Source organism: Copadichromis virginalis, linkage group LG1 (genome assembly GCF_057382275.1).
Source record: "Copadichromis virginalis isolate Kocher_CV1m ecotype Utaka linkage group LG1, C_Virginalis_male_GT1.1, whole genome shotgun sequence".
NCBI lineage: Eukaryota > Metazoa > Chordata > Actinopteri > Cichliformes > Cichlidae > Copadichromis > Copadichromis virginalis.
Window position 1 is genome coordinate 29,453,563 of NC_140618.1, and position 12,469 is coordinate 29,466,031.

The 12,469-nt window shown below is 38.5% G+C and overlaps 1 protein-coding gene across 1 annotated transcript; it reads left to right on the forward strand.

The window, feature by feature from the left end:
* Positions 1 to 1,770: 1,770 nt before the first annotated feature.
* fgf7 (fibroblast growth factor 7) lies at positions 1,771 to 7,722 on the forward strand. The gene is made up of 4 exons (XM_085458313.1): positions 1,771 to 2,130; positions 2,421 to 3,021; positions 5,955 to 6,061; positions 6,189 to 7,722. The coding sequence occupies exons 2-4, from the start codon at positions 2,736 to 2,738 to the stop codon at positions 6,396 to 6,398; spliced, it is 603 nt and encodes a 200-aa protein (XP_085314439.1). The 5' UTR covers positions 1,771 to 2,130; positions 2,421 to 2,735; the 3' UTR covers positions 6,399 to 7,722.
* The last annotated feature ends 4,747 nt before the right edge of the window (positions 7,723 to 12,469 follow it).

The following is a 12,469-nucleotide window of genomic DNA, read 5'->3' on the forward strand; positions in this document are numbered from 1 at the left end:
GATAATCTAGAAATAGTGTCTATTCTTACAACATCTTCCTGTTCTTCCTACCTTAATACAAAAATTATGAAATGGTAAAACTGTGGTTGAAGGATAGTGGAATAAATCATTGTCCAAAAGGTTACCTACTGAAATAGCAAAATGTATGAATACTTGGTAGCAGAGGGTTCTATTATTCCTTCCATTTTCCAGTGCATGCAATTCCATATTAGATGTTAAATCTCCGTTTCTTGAGCCATGCGAAGCTCTTCTTAAGAGATTATCATGTCTTTCCAAGTCTGACTGGATAAGTTATCCTTGAAGGATGTTCTGGATATGAAACAGGGTCTGTGCTAAATTGGACACACCAATAATGCCTCCGCAGGGAGACATACTAATCTGATGGCTCACTCGCTTCAACTGGCTCCTTTTGGAAATGAAAGCAAAACAACTAAAATCTGAGCTCCTTTGGGTAAGTCAGGTCCATGATATTAATGCATCATTGTGATCTGCTTGCATTTCAGCTGAAGCTGATGAATACGTGTAGGTAAGTAGGGTGAGACTGTACACCAGTAAGTCGAGAGCTCAGTCAGCCTGATATGAACAGGGCCTAAAGAAAGAGCATGGCAATATCTTCACTTGGGGCAGAATTAACTGTACAATTGATCTTTTTGGTATTTTGTGGCTCACCAACTACATTTCTAAACTTCGTGTTAAAAATTCCAGGTAAGGTCATTTCTCTCTTTTGAAGGGATTTTTTTCATAGGAGTCTTGGGAACACCTTGTCTGGTTCCTCTCACGGACACACTCTGCCTCAGGGGGACGTACCAGGTGCTACCTGCCCAGACAACACAGATCCACCCACCATGAGAACCTTGGGATTTTATAGACACGGATCCTGTAAACTTCACAGTCTTCAGATGACCTGAAAAAATATATAGAATGTTGTGGAATTATATGTCTGTTCATGTTGATTTATATAGATTGGGCATTTAGCATTTATTTTAATGTCTGTTTTTCTGGTGTTTGTAACAGATTAAGTAATATTTTCTTGGCTCGTGTACTGAAAAAAAAAAACACAACTCAAATTGTCTCTGAGGTGATAGAGGGGACAGATGAACAGGAAAGAATGAGGTCTTTACAACTGCCAGTTTAGAGATAAGAAGGAAACCTGCTGCGACCAGAGGTCCCACTCTCTCAAGCTGCAGGCCTGAGCTCCCCAGGGGAGCGCATCATTAGGGCCCATATAAACTTTTGAAGTTGTGCGTCCTGGAAAACACCAGGCATGCAAGGCAATAGTTTATGGCTTTAAATACAAACTTAAAAAGTGAAAGAGTGTATGACCCTTGACACTGAGACGACTGCTTCTGAGTTGTTACGTCTTCTGTTTTTCTTGCTTGGACGGATACCTGCCAGTCATAACCTTAGCCACTCAAAAAGAAAGAAAACTAAAGGACTTCTTTGAAGTTTTTATTTTTTTAACTTCAATCAGTAAACCCCTTACCAGTGATCCAATGCAGCCGAGTAAAACCGCAAATTAATTATGACATTTAAATTGAATAGGAAAGAAATTCTTTTGAGGTTTGTCATTACAGCGAATATTGTAACCGTCAATAAAATAAATGTGAGTCAGTCTGAGATCTGTGGCACGCACAATGCAAGTCTATTTAAGCACAAGATGTTTCTTGGACAAGACAGAAGGGTTGTAACAAGAGTGAGTCTGCAAGAGTGAGTGAGCATGCAAATGTTCTTAAAGTACTTGTGATTTCAGTCTTCCAAGAGTTTATAGCTCCCTCTCATGTCTGGTGGTTGAGTGACAGTGAGAGGCAGGCAGAGGGTGTTTCTTCATTGCATATCAGCCAGGGACAGCTGACTGGTTGGGATTTAATTGCTCTCAAGTGAGGTCAGCAGGAGGCATTTATCTAAGCAGAGTGCACAACGACAGTGGACGATGCACAGAGTCAGTCTGCCAGAATCCGAGAAACATCCATGGGAATTCACAGAAGCTCCCAGTTCGTGCTTAACTTTTCTGCATCACTGGGTCTGGTTTACCACTGAGACTGCAGCTGTAGATCTAAAGAGCCTTCAAATTAAAACTCTTGCTGAAAGGGAGCGCACCTCTGCCAACTCCTGTCACCACTCAGAGCACATGTAAGTCATTACAATACAGATTTGTTTGTTACAATTAAAGCTATATATTTTGCTTGTTTCAAATTATGTATGTATGTACAGGAATTATAGACAGCACCAGTGATGCAATATTTCATGCTCTGGATCCATGAGAGGGAGATGTATATCTGCATCACCCAAATTTTGATTTACTGCTTGGGAATGTACAAAACATACTTGTGTAAACACAGAAAACCAGAAGCTATTTTGAAAGTTGATTGAAAATGTAATCTTGTATGTAAGTATTAAAATGCATTGTTTCTTTATTACAGTGATATTCTGCATAATATTTCCTGAACTGGACTACAATGCCCCTTGAGGGACAAGAAGATGGAGCAGTAGATGTGCGCCGTCACTGAAGTTTAAAAGAGGGGCATAATCTCGTGATACAATCAGCCAACTTCTGCCAACCTGCTTCCTCTACAGCCACTCTGTCTCACCTCCCCGCCAGGAAGCAGTGCTGCAGTAACGAAAACCAGCAGGTCACAAGTGAGGGGTCAGAAGATCCCTGAGCTGAGGAACGACGCACAGATCTCTATCTTGTATTTCAGTATGTTGTTCACTGATCCCCACTGCATTGTATTATAATGCGCAAATGGATGCTGACATGGAACCTTCAAAATCTGTTCCCGGGACTGTACCTGCATGCAATCTTTCTGTTTGGCAGTGTGTGTGTAGTCTACAGTGACTGCACCCCAGAACAACTTGCCGCCATCATGAACTGCTCCAAACATGAGCGCCACACCAGGAATTATGACTATATGGAGGGAGGAGATGTGCGCATACGACAACTGTTCAGTGGCACGCAGTGGTTCCTAACTATTGATGACTCCGGCAATATCAATGGTACTCAAGACTCTACCAACTGCTACAGTAAGCATCGCTCTTTTTGTGTAGACCAAACGTTTATTATAGGTCCCACTATATATCTATAGGCATTTGCCAAAATGTATGTGAATCTGACTGCTATTACTCTGTTAATAAGTCATGTGTCTCTGTTAGAGCAGCCAAAGTGACAGGTAAAATGGAGCAGGTGGGAGATTTGATGGGTTAAATTACAGCACAGGCTGTAATGAAGTAAACTGAAGGGTCTTGGAGACTTATGACCTGAGACTCACACAGATTCACATTTGTTCTGCCTGATTTACTCTCAGTACTCAGAGCGCCAGAATGAGTTATCAGGGAAAAGAGTGGGAGAGAATATTAGCAATGGAAAAATCAAATTTTGTAATGGATCTGTGGTTGGCTGCTGAGATCAAACACAGAGACAGCAACCACACTGTGTCCAGCCCAAACTTATTCTTTTCTAAAATTAGAAGCCAAATATTTTAAAATAATGATTACCATCTAACTACTTAATGACACATTTTATTTGCTAACCGTGATAAGTGCTTTTTGACACACCTACTTGTTTGAATTGTTGCTCAGGGGCCAACATTTTCTCAAAGGTTGTGAGATAGTACGAGGAGTCTCTGTGTCATGGTGAGGATGTTTTAAGTAGTTATCATTTCCTCCTATCTGACAGTGCCTCCGTGGCTGGAATGTTGGCTTGAAAGAGAGATGCCTCATGGAAAAGATGCTTGTGCAACAACTGGCAATGAAAGACTGAAAAACTGATACGCCCATATGCGGCTGACAGTCGCACGCTAAAAGCACACAAAGTTCTTTGATGAAAGCAGCATGGTGCAGATGTACATGGAATAAATCCGTGATTTATGTTTTTGATTGCAGCGAACAAGAAATCCTTAAAAGCTGATTGCAAAAAGTCTTTTATTACAAAGACAGAAAAGAAAAATAGGAGACCAAAATGAGAAACGTTTGCTTTGTACCTCTAACACAAATATCAGGTCACTTTTAGTAAATTCATCTTTGTTTTTATGATTTATTATATTACATTGTAGTGTTTTGTTTTTTGTTTTCAGTAAAAGATAAAAATCATATTTTTTTTTGTGGTTCAAGCAAAATGAGGCCATACTGATAAAAGGTATGTTAACCCTCACAGAAAGTCAGACAAACAACAAGCTGGAAATAAATAATTTCTAAACAGCAGGTGGAAAACAGGGACTTCTAGGAAAATAACCTAATAAAAGTAAAGACATATGTTTTGGCACAGTTCTCTGCTGAGTCAGAGCAATCGTAGCATAGTAGACTGGCTGCACCATACTCTACGGCCACCCAACTAAATTCATTGCAATTTAGAATTAGAATTAGAAATGCTTTCTTCCCAAAAGATGGAAAATCACTGTGTTACCGCAGCCAAAACATGACAAATACCTTAGGTCAGTAAACTCACGAGAAGAAAAGGCTCAATTTTGGGGATAAATAAAGCATTTCTAAATCGAATTTGATGAATGTCGAAGTAAAATACATATTACCTGATTAAATCCTGCAGTATTTTGCAGCAAAAATGAAAGCTAAATGGAATCAATTTGCTAAACTTGCACCTCTGTGAAACTACAAGGTGTTTAGTCTGAAGCTAACTCCACATTTAACAATATTCCGTGAAAGTTATGTCTGGAGCACATTTCGCAATGAATGTAAACACTGAGGTCCAACAGTGCTCAGAAAGTAGACTTAGGGATTATCCACAAAGTAGTTTACTTAGCCAGTGGCAGCGAGTGATGGCAAATCTGTTTCAACTGAGGACAGCTTGTGACTCTGAGTCTGTAAACAGGTTTACAAATGAGGTTGTAGCTTTTATAGTGTTAAACTGAACTTTCGAGATTGCCTCTGAAATAAGTAGAAGCCGGGGGGGACCTAAAAGCGGGGTTAAATAAATATGAGTAAACAGTTAAAGGTCAGTAGTATTAAGTCAGATATCAAGAGCAAGAAAAGCACAAACAACATTCCAAGATTGGGAGATCCCATCTGTTTGTGATCTAGCAAACACTCAAATGTGGCATGCTCAGTGTCAGCCTAAAGAGCTTTAATAGACCTCTTCCCCCTACTTTCCCCTCTGCCTATCAAATGAAAGAATTTCTAGAGTATGTAAAAAATCAACAAGGTTTTGAATTGCCTAAAAACACGAGCTCTGAACCAGATTGCCAGTCTGTAAAAAGCACATTTCTCTATTTATTTTAATTTTGCTGCCACTGCCACATCTCACCATTCGCTATTTTTAAACAGAAACATCATATGTTTACAGCATGCAAAGGATTTTTCATATATATGATGGCAATGTTTTTACCAAAGGTCAATGTTATGGATATTTGATTTATGAACTGATAATTGGTGCAGCCTGTTGACATGACATGATTTTTTTTTTTTTTTAAGTTACATTTTCGGCTAAAGTCCTACAAGATAACTAAACATCTACTTCACTTTACCCAATAATGTAATCATTTCAAATATTCACGAAAGATCTCCTGTTTTGGAACTCTGCGCAAAGAAATTTGCTGTTTACATCATTTGATTTTCTGTGTTTAAATACTTTAAAAATTCCATCATTTCAACATGGCACATTGGGAAGAATAAATGTGTTTACCCTCCCACAGATTTGAAAAGCAGGCTTTAAATGCCAGGTCTAAAGCACACGCAAGAAGGTAGTTTTCTCAGTCCCTGGGGAAGAGAGCCCTAATCTGTTTCCCATATGTGCTATGGCATAGGTTGTGGTTTGTGTAAAAGCCACCCAGGCCACTTAACAAAGCTTGGATAAAGTCAGAGAGACCACAGACTGATTAATCACAGGAACCTCCACCTCGTTTGCTAATGAAGATGTATGTGGAGCTGGAGCCAGAGTAAAAGCTGGATGATGACAGCGCCTTATCTCTCCTGTAACATGCCTCCTTTTTCTGACTGTCCGGCAGGTATCCTAGAAATCAGGACAGTGTCCGAGGGAGGCATACTGGCTATAAAAGGCGTAAAAAGCCAGTATTATATTTCTATGAACAAAGCTGGACAGCTGCAAGGAAAGGTAATATTTTTCCACAGGGAGGAAAGTCATATGCTGTTGTCAGCTAATTTAAATCATGCAGAAATAAAACAAACAGTTCAGAGCGTTTACTTAATCATATTAATGGCTTGATGTGTTTCCATTACAGAGGATCTACAACGACAACTGCAACTTTAAGGAGGTTTTCCTAGAAAACTACTTCAATGCTTACTCCTCGGCCAAGTGGACAAAAAAAGAAATGTTCATAGCCCTGTCACAAAAGGGAAAGCCCATGAGAGGGAAGAAGACCAGGAGGGAGCACACTGCATCTCATTTCATCCCTATGAAATGCAAGGCAGAGGAGAGGAGAGTAGACTGAAAAATCAAAGAACTTATCTGCAAAATATCTGTGGATTCAGTCATGCTATACGTGCTAACAGACACTTGAATACACTCCACTTTCACTCCAGTTGCAGATGAGCCAGGACCTGTTTTACAAAATGTTCTCATTTTTAAAACAGAAAACAGAAAGTTCAATTTGAGCACCAAAACAGTTTTTTTTACAGTTTTACTAAGTTGAAACAGGAATTCTGGAAATATCATGAAAGCTATTCTATATTATTGGTGTTTTGAATTGAATAACAATACTTCTTTATAAAAGTGTTTCTATATAATACAGTAAAACTATACAATACAATACAAATATAAATTATACGATGCAGTACAGTCCTGTGTTGTATCTTGTTCAGCGATGAGCTACATTCAGCCAGGTGAGGACAATCGTATGATCACCAGAATAGTCCACAATAAGCTTGACCATGATGTGCTGAAGCAAGCAGGACTTGTTTTTCTTTCTTTCTTTCTTTCTTTCTTTCTTTCTTTCTTTCTTTCTTTCTTTCTTTCTTTCTTTCTTTCTTTCTTTCTTTCTTTCTTTCTTTCTTTTCCCCTCATGGTGCTCAGACCACACAGGGCATCCATTTATCAACCATCCTGTAAAGCGAGCTGGAGGCATACATATTCATACTCACACCTAAAGCCAATTTAGAGTCACCTATTAACCTTACACTTGTTCCTGTTTGGTTCGTTTTTTTGTTTTTTTCTTGGGAATGTCAGACGAAAACCAATCCAACACATGCAAAGTCCACACAAAAAGGCTGCTACTGACTGGCAGGTTCCAACCATATGCACTGTAGATGCTCGCCAACTCCCTCTGCCTTAGGGTGTGACTTTGAAATGCTCAAATATTCTGCTGCTGATGCTGCTAAAAGATACCCAGATGAAAACACAAAGTGAACACCATAATAAATGCATGTGTTATGTAATCTTTTTCTATCAGAGTGAACAATCCTGTACACTAAAAGATTATGATATTTATTTTTACAGATGTTATCTTTGGGTTACGGATCATTCCCATTTTACTAAGCATGAAAAAGACAGAAATACACCAGGAGATGTATTTATTTTCACCACACTCGTCAAATAGTTGTAACTTTTAACTTCTAGGCCAGCTCTCTCTTCATGATATCACTGCAATATCTCAGTACTAACTATATCACTACAGTACCTTGTTATTTATGGGTGTAAGTTATTTGTTTTATTTACGTAAAATATATGTTGTATGTTAAGGTGTCCCGTTTTCTTTCAATGTAACCCACTTGGATCTTTTACTGTGCAACAGTGGAAATAAAGTATTGCACACTGTATTCAGGTTTTGTTTGTTTTGTTTTGTTTTTGTCCACCAGGGGGTATAAATGGTCAAATAAATTCAGGAAGTAAACTTTGGAGAGAGAAAAAAAGCAATGACCTACTTACATATTCAGAATAGAAACAGAGATACTTTACAGAAAGTTATCTTGCCTAATATTCTGTCTTTTGTCAGCACACCTTCATTACATGTCATATCTATCTATTTATACTCCTGTGCAAAAGTCCCGACCCACCCTCATTTCTTTATATCCTGCTAGGAAAATTGGAAACAGGTTCAGGTATTTTTCGAAGCGCATGCAAACATATATATAAATACAGTATATAAGATGAAAAAGGTTTGTACAATTCTACGGAGCATGAATGTCAATATTTGGTATGACCACCTGTATTCTTCAAACACACCCTGAACTCTCTTGGGCCTACTTTTCTGTCCTTTCTTTAAGTAGTCTTCAGTAATAGTTAGTTAGGAATAGGAAGCTCTTCTTTGATGTTGGCTGCCTTTTGTTCTGTTCTCTGTCAAGATGATCCCACATTGCTTCAATAATGTTGAGGTTCGGGCTCTGGGGAGGTCAATTCATGACTGATAGTGCTCCATTGTGTCTTTTTCTATCCAGGTGCTTTTACTGCAAGGGCAATGTGTTATTGATCACTGTCATGATGAAAAATAATGACAATCAAGCACTGTCCAGGTGGTTTTACATGGTGGGTCAAAATTTGACAGCATTTTTCTGCATTTGTAGTTTCATTAGTTGTGACAAGACCCCCAACACCATGACAGAGCCTCCACTGTGTTTTACAGATGGCTGTAGACATATTAATGATCACTCTATCAGACCTGATGCCACTGATTTTGTGTCCAGTTCTTGTGTAATTTGGCAAAACTCAGCCTTTTCTCCCTGTTTCCCTTGCTTCTATTTTGTCCAACACCTTTTTTCTTAAATTTATTTGAGTTAACCCTAACTTTGCCATTTTATTTTACTGGACTAACCCACACTCTTTTATTCACTTTACTGTGATACATTTTGAAAATTAACCATCTAAGGCACACCATACCAAGATACGGCATGTTCTCAACTAATAGCTCTTTGGGAACCACATTGTTACTACAAAAAATTATGTTTCATGTATGACAGACTGCTCATAACAAAGAACCTAAAGATATAAAAGATAAAGATTAAAACAGGTTCTTTACTAAGTTTTCTAATAAATGTTGACATAATACTGGTTTTACCTTTGGGTTACAAGTATTACATGCATTTTTAAGCTTGAATGATTCTCAGGGAAACATTAAGTGACTTAAAAGAAAGAAATGAGGACTGAGTCAGAAAGCACATATATATGCTTTCAGGCACAACTCTTAAATATGTGTTACTCAGGCCTTGTTTTAATTACTGATAAAACTGTAGAAAATGCATTTTGCTGTGAGTTTGAGCTTAAATGTCTTTGGGGATTGTTCTAGTCTGTTCTTACTGAAAACAGCACAATCCTGAAAGGACACATTGCACAAGAAGCACTCAGTTTCAGACTCTAATATTTCTATAGTACCCTGGGGATATTAAGTAGCATAATAAAATATGTTGATATCTTTAAGTAGATTAAAGACAAACACACTGCAAGGGAACATTTTGAATGTCCTTGGACAATCCTTGATACACAATATAACATCAGTTAACCTGATAAGGGAGGTTAAGATATAACAGAACTATTAATATACAATAGCAGATTTTTTAAAAATACATTAATGTTGTCAGATTGTTTAGGCAATTGCCTCTGGTTTTCTGCTGTATTATGAAAAGGTGAATTCTTCCCAGTTGAGAAAAATATTGCGGACATGTTGGCAAGGTGCCTACACCACACGTTCATGCATACACTCATATGAGCACATGTGTGCAGGCCCACAGACAGACATCAGCATAGTGAGTTTTAACTTTTTCCTGGGTTCACATCTGGCTTGGAAAACCCTTGTCAGATAAAGACAGTCAAAATGAGAGTGCAACCCTGTAAAAAAACGTTTGACCCAAACAACATCTGAGCAAGGTGAAGGCTTCTGCCAAGTCACGCAAAGTTAGTCTTAGCAGATAATTTGTAACATACTCAAAATGTAAACACATTTCAGACTCAAGGCTGCGTATTCCCAGCAGGATGAGGAGAAGCCAAAGCCAACGAGAAAGAGAGAAGATTGTCACAGACGTGAAGCTGCAGACGTCCAAGAAAAAAGATGCAACACAGGCACATCGGACATAAATTCTTACAGCTTACACAGTGTTCCAAGACTCTTTATTTCTGAAATCAAAAATCACTGAAATCCTTACTTGCAAAACTCTTGCAAGTAAGGAACATAAGGACAAAGTCACTTCCCATTAAAAAAAAACAGTGCCCTGTAATATTATTACCATCACTATTAATACAAATATAAATATCATGTGTGCAAATAAATTGACATTCAGCCGAATATGTTGTCCATCAATATTGTTCAATCATCCCCAGTCGTGATAATTTACAGTCAAATTAAAAACTTAAATCTGAAATCAAAGTTCTATATTACCAGATAATAACAGTAGTTCTGAAACAGAGAACGGGTAACTAACTAGCTGTAATTACTGTTGTTCAAGTCAGCAGCATCATTGTGAAAGTGAATGCACAGAAAGCAACATGTGCACCACATTACAAGCACCATATGCAGACAATTGCAGTGTCTGACACTCGCTTTGAACAGTGCAATAGGGAAAAGAAGAATAGGGGGAAAGTTACTAATTTGAGTGAAGAGTAACAGGGAGAGACATTAGAGAGTCTCGTACAAAGTGCAGCAGTTGGGACTTGGGGCTGCGGGAGAAAGGGGAGGCCCTGAAGGAGGGGGAGAGGGAACACTCAGTTGAACTTGATACATCTCAGGGCTGTAAAACTTTGTTTCCCTGGAGGAAATCTGTTGTTATGCAACCTGGGGAATTCTGTATTTGCAGCTCTTTGCACGGAATCCCCAGACCACCAGATTATTATGAAACAAGATCAGGACCTCCAGCAACTCGCTGCAGCATCACACTTTTACTGAGAAGTAAATTAAATCGGTGCCAAATGAGACCACACAGTGATTACAATATAAATTAGTATTTGACATACCAAGGAGTAATTCACTGGGTTAGTACCATGTAACTGAAGTAAAAAGCGCCACTGGTTTTCAAACTATTGTGCCCTACAACAACACCACCAAACAAAACAAACTACTAAAATGCAAAAATCATCACTGTGCTGGGAAATATTTCTAATTAATCCCCTAAATAAATGTGCAGTCCTAAGTTTACATCCACTCATCATAAGCATGAAGGTAATTCTGTCTATCAATCTTTCAGTCGATCTATCTAGGAAAGACAGATGATGTGGTATGCTTTGGATCATGAGCTATTTCCCTCCCTCTCCATTCTTTTTTCATCCCATCATGACGATAACTAATAAAAGTTCATCTTGGTTTCATCTGTCCAAAGATTTTTCCCAGAACTGCGCCGGCTCTTTTAGATGTTGCGGTCATGGTAGAGGGAGCGAGACAGAGCGAAAGACAAAGAGAGAGCGAAGGACTGAGATCGAACTTGACATTCATAAACAGACTTCATCGACTACACACTGGGGACACTGGGAAGGACACACAGAGGTGAGACTAAGACAGACACGAAAGAGAATGAAATTAAACAAGAAGCAAAAACTAGACACACAAGTAACAAAACTCAGAGACTATCAAAACTGAATATTAAAATCTCAATATTCCCAAAGAAAGAACAGCAAGCCTAAACAAACTCAAAAACCTGGGTCAAAGACTCAGGACCATGACAGTCTTCTTGCAAAATCTAATCTGGCCTTCATGTCCTTGAGGTTAATTAGTGGTTTGCACCTAGTTGTAAATCATCTGTATTTACATTAATGAAAACCTGTCTTATCTGTAGGCCTATACACCTAGAAACACCTAGCTCCCCAAGTAATCTTCATTCAGTTAGATGTTGTGACAGAGTTTTTCTTAACCAAGGAAAGAATTCTGCATTCTTTGGTGCGTTTCTTCTTTTTAAGAATGCACCAGATTGTTGATTTGGCCACTCCTAAACTTTGCTTTTTTAGATATTTAGCCACCATCGCTTTCATAAACATTAATTTGACGTCATATTGAGAGTTCCAGTTAAAAACTACTAAAAGCAACTTCAATCCCAAACTGCCATGAAAGGGCAGTTTGGGCAGTCTGTGTAAACTGCCATGAAAGGAGGAGGGATGCGGCTTCTAAACAGCTTATCATTCTGCTGTCCAAACTTTTGAGACTGTGAAAATGGAGAGTAGGTGGTGTATAAAAAGTCTGTAATTTTTACAGTTAATACAAAGGTTTTAGTCAAACCCCTTGAACTGAAGCTGGCAGCCTGCACAATCACAGCTTGATTATTTGGTTTTAAAGGGTGGTGTACAGGGGCAAAACTTGTGCAATTCCTTATATCATAATTCATCAGTTATTTATTAAGCTTCTGTGTTAACATCAACAACTATAATAAATTATTGTTGTTACTATTTTTGTTACACAGAATATGTACACTATGCAAGGGTCAGGCGGCTGTAGTTGTAGTTCAGGATGTCAGGCAGGTCATCTAATTATCAGAAGGTTGGTGGTTCAATTCCTGCCTTCTCCAGTTTGCATGCCAAATACCCTTGGGTGTGATACTAACTCCAAGTTCATCTCTGATGAAATAATCTCAGTATGAGCATGTGTAAATATTA